The sequence below is a fragment of the Microcebus murinus genome, chromosome 8, assembly GCF_040939455.1.
Source record: "Microcebus murinus isolate Inina chromosome 8, M.murinus_Inina_mat1.0, whole genome shotgun sequence".
NCBI classification, from domain to species: domain Eukaryota; kingdom Metazoa; phylum Chordata; class Mammalia; order Primates; family Cheirogaleidae; genus Microcebus; species Microcebus murinus.
The window spans coordinates 80,759,222-80,773,879 of NC_134111.1; the positions used below are offsets into that span (position 1 = coordinate 80,759,222).

The 14,658-nt window shown below is 38.6% G+C and overlaps 1 protein-coding gene and 1 pseudogene across 1 annotated transcript in view; both read left to right on the forward strand.

Annotated features, from left to right (window-relative positions):
* The first annotated feature begins 964 nt into the window (after nt 1-964).
* Nucleotides 965-14,658, forward strand: part of PTH2R (parathyroid hormone 2 receptor) — an 80,764-nt gene continuing 67,070 nt past the window's right edge. Inside the window, exon 1 of the mRNA XM_012752107.2 lies at nt 965-1,136. Coding sequence (XP_012607561.2) covers nt 1,062-1,136 — 75 coding nt within the window. The 5' untranslated portion in view covers nt 965-1,061. The remainder of the gene's footprint in view (nt 1,137-14,658) is intronic.
* Nucleotides 10,937-11,768, forward strand: LOC142872281 (trimeric intracellular cation channel type B pseudogene; annotated as a pseudogene).

A 14,658-nucleotide genomic window follows, 5' to 3' on the forward strand; every position in this document is an offset into this window, starting at 1 on the left:
TAAAAGCAAACCTAGTTTTCATTTTGGCAGCAAATGAAAGCCTATTTGTGAGAAATCTCAGATCATTGTGAAGAGGAGGTTAGCGAATTTTTGTGCTTCAACTTTGGGAATTATTTCTTCCCAACAGTATCAGACCCTGGGAGACTCAATGTCTGTAAATCAAGGACTCTGGCATCTTTATAATTATGTCTCTAAAGACAATATAGGAACGGGCTTTGGCCCAAATGAAGGTGTTTACACATCCACACACACAAAGTGTCAAAGAATATTACTTATCTTTAATGCCTGGATTTAAAACTCACAATACTATACAAAGAAATGTTCACCCAGAAAACAAAATACATTCTATCTCTCTCATCTCCCTCCACCTCCCACGCAATTATTATAGTGGTTAGGAGAAAATGAATCAGAGAACTTTAGAGGGCTGTAGAAACTGTTCAGTGAACAGCCGCAGATACAGGACCGGCCTGGCCTTGACAGCCTTGAACTTGACTGTCCTGTATCCGGTTGGCTGATGTTCAGCGCGCGTAAGGACTGGAGGGAACTTTCGGTCCTCTCCGTGGTCCCAGGGCGCCCCTAGAGACAGGGCACTGGGATCCAGGACGGAGAGGAGGGCAGATCTTGCACCTTGGGGGTGGCGTAAGGTAGCAACCCCTCCGGATCCGTTGCCCCTGGCCTCCTGCGCGGCGGGACGGAGTGATTCCGAGAAGGGAGCGTGAGCGCCTGCCAGGCGATTCTGCGGCCACGCGGGGCGCGCTCAGAACCGCGGGCGCGGGAGCCTTCCCCTCCCCACCGTGGGCGGCGAGCCCGGGACGCGAGCCGCTCTCCCCGGAAGGCTAGACCAACCCTGAACCGCGACGCCGCAGCACCCGGGCACCGAGACGCGCGACGCGCCGGCGAGCAGACCCCGCGCATCCGCGGTGGGTGGCCCGGGCACCCGCCGCTCCAGCTGCGCTGGTTCCTGGCCAGAAGTTTGCCCCGCGCCAGCTAAGTTGGGAGTTGGAAGCTTCTCCCCGGCTCTGGGCGGAGGGTCCGTCCATCTCGTGCCAGCCGCTCGGGGTATGGCCGGGCTGGGGGCGTCGCTGCACGTCTGGGGATGGCTGATGCTCAGCAGCTGTGTCCTCGCCCGAGCCCAGGTAAGAGCCAGTGCCCCGCGGCACCTGCTACCCGGAGCCTCCCGCGTTCGCCGGACCGAGCCGAAGGTGTGCGCGAGCGCACCTGGCAGGTTTGACAGGCATGTAGGGGAGCTGCAAAGATGAATGCTTTAGGTGAGTGGGGTCCTGGGGCCGGCACTGTTCTGGCCAACATCTTAACGTCTGCAAACTAAGGGGATATTTCTGAACGGGCTTCTGGATCAGGATGCGAGACCGGAAGGTGAAGGAACTTTTTTTACTATTAAACTCCGTAATCCCCATTTAATTAGTCAAAATTATTTTTGTCTGCTGGCAATTTACTATTGCTTTTGAGAACTTGAACTTGTAGGATAGATTGTGATCACTGTATGAAAGTGTAACTGGCTCTCTCTGATACAGAATCACGTTCCATTAAAGCGAGGAGACTAAATAGAATAAAAATATCATATTAAGTACAGCTCAGTTGCTAATGTTAAGAAAACGTGGTGGTTGTCATTTGTGTACTGCTTAGAGATTTTATATTGCTTAGAGATTTTATATTGCTTAGAGATTTTCTGGGCAGCCTTTCACCCAGAAATAGAGCCTCTTGAATGTGCAAGTCGCAATTAACATGCACATATTTTTGAGTCAAATAAAACGTAGGGTTTACGGTCATCTTTTTCAGATGAGCTAGAAAGATGCGTGTGTGTAGTGGTGGGTGTTACGCAGTTTAAGGGCTCTGCGAACTTAAACCGAATCAAGGTTATTTCTCTCCGGTTCGGTGGGGGGCGCACCTAGACCGTCAAATGAAGGCCTGTTAAAAAAATTCTTTCGCTGTGAGAAAATTATGGCATTGGTTTATGTACCGATACTATCTAAACTTAATACTACGTTCTTGGCTTTCATCTGACCAGTTTAAATTTCAGTTATTCTAAAGGTGCAATATTTTAAATCCGTCATAGTCATGACCACATAAATTCAAACTTAAAGGGGATTTCTAGCAAATAGGTGCCCTGCTAAAAGTGGTCCTTACTTAAAATGACCAGAACGCTTCATGTAGATTTATTTCGATTAAAAATAAAACAATTTGTGTGTCATACATTGACTAATAAGATTAGCAATGGATGCTTAAAAGTAGGGAACACTTAAACCTGAAAAAAATTCACCAACAGAAGGAATATGAATGCCTGGAAAAAAATTGGTGATAAATTTCCACGACAGTTAATAGAATTCTGATAATCTCAAATGTACATGCTACATTTCTATCTCATAAGACATTTGAATAATATGCTTAAACACACTGCCTCCTTGTGTAAGAGGCAAATTAACCATTTATTTTGTTCAGAGTTCTAGATTGCTTTTTCCAAGGAAATGGGGAGATATTATTTAGTACAATAAGAAAAAAAATCACCATGAGTTCATGGAGAGAAAAGTCCTTTTCCTTTTAATAAAACAATCAGGACACGAGACACTTTTTCTATAATAACTTTAACTCAGAGTTTCTTAACCTTGGCATTATTGACTTTTTGGACCATATAATTTTTTGTTCTAGGGGGGTGGTCTGATGTATTGTAGGATATTTACCAGCATTCCTGACTCCTCTATCCACTAGATGCCTGTAGCACCCCTCACCCCCGACTGCGACCCCCAACTGTGACAAGCAAAAATGTCTCTAATGTTGCCAAATGTATTTTGGGAGGTAAAATCACCCCTGGTTGAGAATCATGCTTTACACTAATTTCCATTATGCTTATAGATTAAGAATGGTATAAAATTATAGTTTGTGGTAATATATTACATGCATCAAAATTTTTGCCATTTTAAACAAAATCTCCAGGTTAAATTAAATGGATTTACACTGACATATTGACACATTCTCTGACCTTCAAGTTTTTTCATCTTCAAAAGAGTCATATTAAACCAAGATTCTTTTAATTCTATAATTCTTGGCTTATTACTTTTGATTATGGTCATTCTCCACTCTGAAATTCCATTAGTTAACTTGGAGGTATAGTAGAGACTAAATACATTCGGGGTATTATTTACTCCAAATGTCAGCTGTTGATTTTATTATCTCAGGTATGAGAGAGTATTTATGAAAAATGAACCTGGCTTTGTTTATTTTTTAGAGTACCCAGTTAATGATGAATATATTTCCTAGCTAATACACATATTAAAAAAATTATGGGATATTGACAGAACACCAAAGGGAACTCATCCAAACTTATATAGGATAAATGTTTAGTATGCAATAGATGTTGGATCACCTCAGAAAACAGACAATATAGACTAGTGCTCCCTAGTTATTTTAAGGATCACTATGGTTTTTGGTTTCTAAAGATGTTGCTTTTGCAGTGGCTCATGCCTGTAATCCTAGCACTCTGGGAGGCCGAGGCGGGTGGATCGCCCAAGGTTAGGAGTTCGAAACCAGCCTGAGCGAGATCCCATCTCTACTAAAAATAGAAAGAAATTAATTGACCAACTAAAAATATACATACAAAAAATTAGCCAGGCATGGTGGCACATGCCTGTAGTCCCAGCTATTTGGGAGGCTGAGGCAGCAGGATCGCTTGAGCCCATGAGATCAAGGTTGCTGTGAACTAGGCTGACGCCACGGCACTCACTCTAACCTGGGCAATAAAGTGAGACTCTGTCTCAAAAAAAAAGATGTTGCTTTTGTCTCAGTGCACGGTTCAAAACCCATGTGTTCATACATCAGTTGTCATTATAGAGCCCAGCAGTGCATTTTTCTTTTAATTCCTAAAGTCAGATTATCACATGCTAACAAGAAGCACTTGTTTAGTATTTTCTTTTCTTGTCTTGTCTTTTTTTTTTTTTTTAGACAGAGTCTCACTCTGTTGCCCAGGCTAGAGTGCCGTGGCATCAGTCTCACTCACAGCAACCTCAAACTCCTGGCCTTAGGCCATCCTCCTGCCTCGGCCTCCTGAGTAGCTGGGACTACACGCATGTGCCACCATGCCTGGCTAATTTTTTCTATATATTTTAGTTGGCCAATGAATTTTCTTTCTATTTTTAGTAGAGTCGGGGTCTCACTGTTGCTCAGGCTGGTTTCTAACTCCTGACCTTGAGCGATCCTCCTGCCTCGGCCTCCCAGAGTGCTAGGATTACAGGCGAGAGCCACTGCGCCCGGTCCATTTAGTATTTTCTTTACTGTGTCAGTGGATCCTCCTCGTAACAGACTTTGAGATGGAATTAGGGGTGCAGGATGCAAGGAGTGTATTGGGGAAGGGATAATGCTTGAGAAAGATGGAATGGTGGGGAAGCAGGATTGGACAGCAAGCAAATCTGACCAAGTTTTGGCCAACTCATTGGAGTGCCCTGGGGCAAACGTTACCCATCAGAGGAGTCTCATGCTATGGAAAAATGGTCAGGTCCTAGCATTCTCCCCTCTGAAAAGGGTGAACTCTACTGACTTCCAGATGATGATTCAGAGCCTGCTGGAAGATCAGGACTCTCTTACTGGGTGGGGAAAAATGATAATCAGTGATGTTATTTACTTGCTAAGCGCAGACTACTGTGCTAAATAATTTATTCTCTCATTTAATTCTCATAGTAACTTTATGAGATAGGCACTGTAATTATTTGCCTATAAATGAGAAAATGGGGCCAAGAGATGTTGTATAAAATACTCAACTCACACAGTTAGGAAGTAGTGTATCTATGACTTACACTATGGCTTCTACCTCTGAAGCCTCTCCTAGTGGTGCCTTCATTGCAGGGATCAGGTAGGCACTGCTTAGGGATGTTATATACACCCTCTGTCTCAGCAGTGTCCACTCCTGGGTCTACATCCCAAGGAATTTCTCCCACATGTCTATAATGATCATTGCAGCAATCCTGTGGTGTTAGAGAACTGGGGACAATCTGAGTGTTTATGATGGAGTATTATGCTGCAATAAAAAGCAATGGATTAAGTGTATACAAATTAGCATGGATGAGATTGTAAAAGCAGGATATGACACAGAAACAATGGGATATATGACATAATACCATTTATATACATTAAGATACATGCACATAAAACAGTAATACATGTGTAAACATATTTAGAGAAGATATGTGTGTGTGTATCTCATATAAATGCTTATGCTATGGGAGGTAGAGAAGTAGGAGTGGGGTAGCGGGATAAAAGGGGATAAATTGATAAATCCAGTGGACCTATACTGTATCTCAAGTCATGTTTTAATTGGAAATTGTGGTGATAATAGATGGCACTACCAATGAACCATTACTGGTAGATTGAAAAATGAGGACAGTCCTAGGACATAGGCAGCTTTTTCCAAGATAATAAGCTAGGGGACTGTGCTTGGCAAAATCACACTGAAATTTTACTGCTGATTATCTCTATATTGTGCTTATTGCCACAAGCACTATTGAAGTTAAAGATCTGAGAGATGGTTTGTTTTCTTTCTTTCCTGTTGAATGCCAGGACTGCTTCCATTTGTCTTCTAGTTATAAGGAAGCCTTGCATCCCTGAGGGTTTGGGCTTCTTGTTGGCTGCATTAATTATGGGTAGTCTCTTTAGTCCCAGTAGACCAGAAGCAGTGAGATTGAAGAAACCTAGATGTTACTGAAGAAAACTAGATATGACTTTTCTTGGCAATGCACAGGGATTAGATTTTGCTTCCCCAGAAGTTCCTCAATTCTTTGTGAATAAAAATATACCATTTTCTATCAATATTCATGAATTCCATTTATTTTCCTGTCTTGAGCTTCAGTTGGTTTTGTCATCTACTAGAACTTATCCATGTCCTTTCTTTATCCTCTGTTTTGTTTTTGTCTTTTCTCTGGGTTATTCTTTAAATTTTTTTAACAGCTATATGACTTTAGGCAGTTTATTTCATCTTTTTGCATCTCCATTGGCTCCACTGTAAAATGGGATTTACTCATAGAATAAGCATTCCAATGCCATTTACTCATAGAATATGAGTATTTAAAAATATACAGACAAATAAAAGCATTAAGGTGTCTGATAATAAAAATGTCAGCTCTTTTGTCGTCTTCTATTAGCAGATTAGGTGAAGCCTTTTTAATGGAATGATTATTAGATTGAGATTACTTCTAAACATGAATGGGAGCCCCTGAAGGCTTTTAAGTGGGGTGTGTATGTATGTGAGAATTTTGGAAGGCTATTTCCTCTTCCTTTTTTTCCTTATGGCTTCCTCTTTAGAACTCAACTTTTTTCTGGTAGCAATTGGACACTTTATTTCTAATGATGATAGCTGTTATAATATTACATTTATTAATATGAACACTTGATTAATATCTATCTCCCTCTTTGAAAACGTCATTCTGAAGACAGAGGAACTAATCAGAAGATAGTTGCAACAATCCTGGTAATCACTGATATGTTCTCGGACAAGTGGAGATGCAAGGGAGTAGATGCATTCAAGAGAGATTTAGAAGGTGCACTTAACTGAAGGAAGAATGGGTTAAGGAAGGTTTAATGAGATGTTTTTAGATAAGTTGAATGTGAGATAGTAGATGTTTGGATATTGGATTATGGAGTTTAAGGAAAGGTCTGGAGAAAAGATCTTAAAGAAAAAGTCTTTATATTATCTCTGTAGAGAATCTGCAACCACATGTGTGAACAATATTCTCAATGAGCATTTAATGGGATTAAAAGAGCTTGCCAACTTGTTTTAAAAAGGGCATGCAGATTTTTTTCCTATAAAATCACTGCTGGATTATAAACTCACCAGGAAAGGGACTATTATTAAACCATTTGGAGCTCTGTGACAATTAGCATAGTGCCTTTGGGTGGTAGGTTCTCCAAAAATGTTTCAATAAGCTAATTAGTATCTCTTTCATTCCAAGAAAATTCATCATCTTTGATCTCACATGAAATTCAAGTCTCTAATCATTTACTCCACTTTTAATTTTATAAATGTCACTGTATTCTGATTTGAGGGGCAGAGGTGGGTACAAATGATGCATCTGAACCTGCCTGTGGTCACAAAGATGTGCAGAGAGACGAATGTTGCTGGTAAGCATGTCTCTAAGAGAGTGTGTGTTTCTGGAGCTTTCTTATCTTAGTAACTGATAAGCAAGCAGGCTAACTGTTGAGTTTATCAGTTATTCCATTGGCTGATGGACCTTTATAGACTCTCAAAGTAAATCATAGCTTTCTGGGGTAAGAGAGAACTATACAAAGTGGTCAACATTATGGGCTTTGATATCAGAACTGAATTTGGACTCTGTTTCTTACTCTCTGTTACTTAATATCTCAAAAAAATTGTTTCTTTATTTGAAACATGGGGATGATCTAATACTAAATTCATTATGTTGGTGTGTGGATTACATGAGGACTCAGGAGAAGCATTTAGTGTAGTGCCTGTCACAGAGTTTGCTTACTGTAAGTATTAGCCATAATACTGTAAGTGTTAGCCAGGGTTTGCTTACTGTAAATACTAGCCAAGCGTTAGTTGTTGTCGTCATCATCATCATAATTTTATCATATTTTCTAATCAGTTATTACTAGCATAGAGAATATCTATTATTTTTATTAATACTTGCCAAGTTTATTACTGAATAATAACAGTTTCTCCAATATTTTTACCTGTTATTCCTTTTTATCATATTGTATTAGGTAGAACTTTCAGTGTAACATTGAATAGTAGTAATTATTATGTACATCTTATCTTGTTTCTTGCTTCAGTGGGATTGATTTTATTTTATTTTATTTATTTATTTTTTTGAGACAGAGTCTCGCTTTGTTGCCTAGGCTAGAGTGAGTGCCGTGGCGTTAGCCTAGCTCACAGCAACCTCAAACTCCTGGGCTCAAGCAATCCTGCTGCCTCAGCCTCCCAAGTAGCTGGGACTACAGGCATGCACCACCATGCCCGGCTCATTTTTTATATATATATTAGTTGGCCAATTAATTTCTTTCTATTTATAGTAGAGACAGGGTCTCCCTCTTGCTCAGGCTGGTTTCGAACTCCTGACCTCGAGCAATCCGCCCGCCTCGGCCTCCCAGAGAGCTAGGATTACAGGTGTGAGCCACCGCGCCCGGCCTTCAGTGGGATTGATTTTAAAAATTTATCTGGACAAAAACATACGCTGGGGAAAAGAATCCCTCTTCAATAAATGGTGCTGGGAAAACTGGATAGCCACCTGTAGAAGGCTAAAACAGGACCCACACCTTTCACCTCTCACAAAAACCAACTCACGCTGGATAACAGACTTAAACCTAAGATATGAAACTATTAGAACTCTACAGGAAAAAGTTGGAAACACTCTCCTAGACATCGGCCTGGGCAAAGAGTTTATGAAGAAGTCCCCAAAGGCAATCACAGCAGCAACAAAAATAAATAAATGGGACATGATCAAACTACAAAGCTTCTGCACAGCCAAAGAAATAGTCATGAAAGTAAACAGACAACCTACAGAATGGGAGAAAATTTTTGCATCCTATGCATCCGATAAGGGACTGATAACTAGAATATACTTAGAACTCACGAAAATTAGGAAGAAAAAATCAAATAACCCCATTAAAAAGTGGGCAAAGGACTTGAACAGAAATTTTTCTAAAGAAGACAGAAGAATGGCCAACAAACATATGAAGAAATGCTCAACATCTCTAATCATCAGGGAAATGCAAATCAAAACCACAATGAGATATCACTTAACCCCAGTGAGAATGGCCTTTATCAAAAAATCTCCAAACAATAAATGCTGGCGTGGTTGCGGAGAGAGAGGAACACTCCTACACTGCTGGTGGGACTGCAAACTAGTTCAACCTCTGTGGAAAGCAATATGGAGATACCTTAAAGCGATACAACTGAATCTACCATTTGATCCAGCAATCCCATTGCTGGGCATCTACCCAAATGATCCAGTGACACTCTACAAAAAAGACACCTGCACTCGAATGTTTATAGCAGCACAATTCATAATTGCAAGGCTGTGGAAACAGCCCAAGTGCCCATCAATCAAAGAATGGATTAATAAAATATGGTATATGTACACCATGGAGTACTATTCAGCTCTAAGAAACAATGGTGATATAGCACACCTTATATTTTCCTGGTTAGAGCTGGAACCCATACTACTAAGTGAAGTATCCCAAGATTGGAAAAACAAGCACCAGATATATTCTCCAGCAAACTGGTATTAACTGAGTAGCACCTAAGTGGACACATAGGTGCTACAGTAATAGGGTATTGGGCAGGTGGGAGGGGGGAGGGGGGCGGGTATATACATACATAGTGAGTGAGATGTGCACCATCTGGGGGATGGTCATGATGGAGACTCAGACTTTTGGGGGGAGGGGGGAAATGGGCATTTATTGAAACCTTAAATTCTGTACCCCCATAATATGCCAAAAAAAAAAATTATCTGGGACTGCAAACTCATACAACCTCTGTGGAAAGTAATATGGAGATACTTCAAAGAGCTACAAGTAGAACTACCATTTGATCCAGCAATCCCATTATTGGGCACCTACCCAAAGGAACAAAAGGCATTCTGTAAAAAGACATCTGCACTAGAATGTTTATAGCAGCACAATTCAAAATTGCAAAGATGTGGAATCAACCCAAGTGCCCATTAATACATGAGTGGATTAATAAAACGTAGTATATGTATACCATGGAGTTCTACTCAGCCACAAAAAACAATGGTGATCTAGCACCTTTTTTTTTTCTTTTTTTCCCCCGCTGGTACCTCCTTTATTATTCTGGATCGAGTTGGAACCCATTCTACTAAGTGAAATATCACAAGAATGGAAAAACAAGCACCACATGTACTCATCATAAAATTGATCTTAACTGATCAACACTTAAATGCACATATAGTAATAGCATTCACCGGGTGTCGGGCAGGTAGGAGGGAGAAGGAGGTGATGGCTATATACACACCTAATGGGTGCCATGTGCAATATATGGGTGATGTACACATTTGAAGCTCTGACTCAGGTGGGGCAAAGGCAATATATGTAACCTAAACATTGGTATCCCTGGAATAGGCTGAAATATAAAAAATTTATCATTAAGTATGATATTTGCTCTAGTTTTTTCATAGATGTAACATCATTACTAATTTTTTTGTCTTTTTAAAATTTTTTATAATTAATAATAAGTAAACTACTCTTGTTAATAATAAGATATGGATTGATAATAAATTAAAATATTCAGCAAACAGAAAAATTTGTTTAATATTTTCTGGCCAAATTTTTAGGTGACAAGATTAGAATAGACTTATTTATGTAATCAAAGTTTCTGAAGGTAAACTTCTGCTTCTCCTTTATAGAAGCATTTATTCAAATTGCAAACTGGCTGAAATTTCCTAAGCGAGAATAATTATAATACTGTTCACTTCCATTACTTATATAGTTAGGCTACCTCTATTTTCTATGAGACAAAGTTTTTGGTTTTTTTAAATAGATTTTTTTTTCTAATAGCAAAGATTGTTTAACAATTCATTTAAACCAATTTTGTGGGGATGAGATATGTCTAAGCTTGCATATCCTTCTGCCTATACTACTAGAGAAAATGCTTTCAGGAAGGCACGCATGCATGTAATGAGTAACAAAGTGGAACTTCTCTCAACATATATTTTGGCATCTTATTTCCTAGATGAAGAAAGTCTGTAACACAATATCTAGATGCTTTTTGTAGTCATGTAAGCAAAACATAAGCACAATTTTCATGTTGATTAATTAAGCTTAGAGATCTCTAAAAGCTGGAAGAATCTTTAAAGAAATTCATGGGGCTTTCCTGAAGCCTCAAAAATGTCCTTTAAAACCAATCCTAAAGACACAGTGTATGGCGAGGCTGCTTCAGCTGCCGTGGTTGGCAGCGGTTATGGATCGTCAGTGGGATGAGCTGGCTCTGGCCTTTTCCCACACACCCATGTTCCCCTTTTTTGACATCACCCACCATCTAGTGTCTGTGATGGCTCTGAAGCATCAGCCGGGAGCAGCAGCGGTGTCATGGAAGAATCCTATTTCAAGCTGGCTTACTGCTATGCTCCACTGCTTTGGTGGAGAAATTTTATCCTGTATACTGCTTGCAGAGCCTCCATTGAGGTTTCTTGCAAACCACACTAATGTGTTACTGGCGTCTTCAGTCTGATGTACTATATTGTTTTGCCCATGAGACCTAGTTTCCCAGGGCTATTCACTTTTACCTATTCAGCTCCTAGCTGCAGGAATGAGGAAGTGACTAGAACTTGGAAAATAGTGCAGGTGGTACCATTATCACAAATTTTGAGAGTTTGGTAAAAGGAGATTGGAAACCAGAAGGTCTTGAATGGCTGAAGATGTCCTGCCCTTCCAAGGTAACCCGGCTGGGGTCAGTTATCTTAACATTTCAGCACACCAAACATCTGGCAATATCGAAGCATAATCTTATATTCCTTTATACCATCTTTATCATGGCCACAAAGGTAGCTATGATGATTACACAGACTTCTATGACATTTGCTCTTTTTGAGGATACGTTGAGTTGATTGCTGTTTGGCTGGCAGCAGTAATGTTCATCGTGTGATAAGAAAAGTGAAACAAAATCATCTTACAATGGCACTGTGTCATTGGCCTCCAAGCCTATAGATAATACTTCAGAAAAGGTTAAAAAGAAACATACTAGGCTGGGCAGAGTGTCTCATGCCTGTAATGGTAGTACTCTGGGAGGCTGAAGCAGGAGGATATCTTAAGGTCAGGAGTTCGAGACCAGCTTGAGTAAAAGCAAGAGCCCATCTCTATAAAAAATAGAAAAATTATACAGGCATCATGGCATGTGCCTGTAGTCCCAGCTACTTGGGAGGCTGAGGCAGGAGGATTGCTTGAGCCCAGGAGTTTGAGGTTGCAGTGAGCTATCAAGATACCACTGCACTTTATCCAGGGCAACAGAGTGAGACTCTGTCTCAAAACAAAACAAAATAAAACAAAACAAACAAAAAAACAAAAACATACTAAGAAGACTGAATACATTTACTTGATGAGCTCTGGAAGGGCAAAACATTTTTTTTTCTTATCTACTTGTCAGATTGTGATAATATTTCCACATAAATGATATAAAATAAAGATTATATATGAGGAATGGAGGTGACAAAAAGAAAGAAATTCTTTCTGTTTCTGGGAGACTACCTCTTTCTGGATTGCAATTTATGAGTGTTAGGAGCATATCATGTGAATTTGTTTTTTTGATATAAGGTACTCTGTTGTGATCATTTGAATACTTTTATATTGATAGAAAGCTAGATTTTTTTTAAATGTTAGGAAAAGTAAATCTATCATTGCAAAATAACAAAAATTTAAAACTTTAAAAAAGTTTAGGTATTTTCATACTTTTAAAATTTGAATCTATTTGAGCTTTAGTTCAGTGAGATTACATTTTTATTTCACATTACTATTATATTAATAATTGCCAGGTATGGAAAAATAATTCCTGTTTAATTTTGAATACTGAGAGGAGTAAACTTTTCCTAAAACACTTTATATTATAAATGAAAATAAATTGCTAGTTTATATTTCAGATATAAATAATGTGTTTTTTGCCCACATTAAATGGAAAATATCTGAAATTTTAATTTTATTATTAGTAGTATTTTTCATTTAGAACCAAGTATTATTAGTAGTATGAGTCTCAATCTGAAGTCTTTTTCATGACCTTTTTTTAAAAAGCTACTTGTTTTTTTCCTTAAAATAAGGACAAAAGCAAGGTTTTTTTTTTTCAAGGCTATAATTTTTAATGAATTGCTAATCCCATGTTTTGTTTTGTAATTTTCATGTGAGGAATTTAGTTTATTTTTTTCCTATTTTCTAAAAACACATTTGTTTTAACTGTAGGACAAATTATTCTTCTCAGCATTTCTCATGTTCTTCCTTTTAATCATAGTTGGTCTGAATACATTGATAGTAGGTATCTTAGTGATTTTTTAAAAAAGGTATTATCTCAATTTAAAATTTTTTCCTCTGTGTCTTCTTTATAGGGGCTACTTTCTTAGTTTTCTAGTTGAATTTCTCTTACTAGTTTTCATATGGTTATATTTTAGTCTACATGACTCACATGGAAATTCCAGGCTTCCACCCACCACCTGACATTTGAATGCTTCTCCTGAAGGGCTAGAACTGGTCACAGGACCCCAAAACATCACTGCAGCTTGTTCCTTCTGGCAAGCGCCACCTACTGACAAGGGAGGTCAGCTTGCACAGCCCTGTACAGCATTTACCAACTCAGTCATACGGTGTGTAGTTGATTCTTACCCACAGTCTGAAAAACTTGAAGTGGAAAACTTGTTGGCCTTTGCTGTGTGGACTGCAGTTTTTTTCTGTGGTGTTTGGCTTGGGTCACACTATTAATGCCTAGAAGTTTTCTATCTTGTCAGGCTACACTTTTCCTTCTTTGGCTATAGAGCAGGCTTTTCTTGAGACTTTTTTTTTTTTTTTTTTAATCTGTGCCTGCTGGTGTTTCAGAGTTTCCGACTACTCCAAGTTGGGGATATATGAAGAAAAAAGGAAACCCAGGGAATTTACCACCATGTTGTTTTTCAGGTCCTTAGCTGCTCTACTATCTTCTCTCCACCTTTCAGAATCTTCTTATATTCATTTTATATATAACATCCAGGGCTTTTAGTTGTCCTTACTGGCAGGAATAAGGGAAGGTACCTCTACACCATAAGTGGAAGTTCCAGAATGCTTCTTTTTAAATACATCAAATTTATGTATTTATGTTTATTTGAAAATAGAATAAAATGTGAATATTGAAATTATGAAAATTTACATATTCTGACATTAACAATTAGTATTTGTAATGACAACTTTAGAGACTTTCAAATGAAATGCACATTATAAAATTAGGGCTTCTGTTAGCAGTCTAATATGTGACAGACTAGAATTCAACATTTTATTTCAAATTGTAAATGATCACTTGCCTAGAAAAAAATTACTAACATCCATTTTTCTGTAACAGATGTAACATTTTTGTTTTGGATGCAATTATTGCTTTTGGAGTAATAGACACTGAATATAAAACTGCTCTTCTGTTTTAAGCACACTGTCATTTTAATGTCACTCAATGATAAAGAATGCTTGGACCTGTAACAAAGGAAGAAGACAAAGAGATATAAAAAACAAACATTTTTGCTCTTACTGGAAATGACTAAAGATCATTTTATAACAGATCATGAATTAGCACATTCTAATAAAACTTGCTCCTGGCTGAACTGGCTAAATTTTTTTTTAGAGCAAGATATCTTTAGAAGCTGTAGTTTATAAGATGCTTGTGTTTCTGAAGAGGTTATTCCAATAGAAAGGCTACATCGTCACAAAAGGAAACAAAAATGAATATGTTCAAGTAAAAATGGTACAAGGGATGACTTGAAATGTTCATGTTCAATCATTGAAGCCAAATTTCTCAGAATCAAATTTACAGTTCTCAAACTTGGTCACAACTTACCCAGTTTTTTCTAAGATTGAAGTAAAAGAAAGTAACTATTTAACTGAAAAATAAAACAGCCAGGAAAACAAAATAAAACAAAAAACTTGAATGTTATGTGACTGTTTCTAGGGAATGAATAGGAAGGA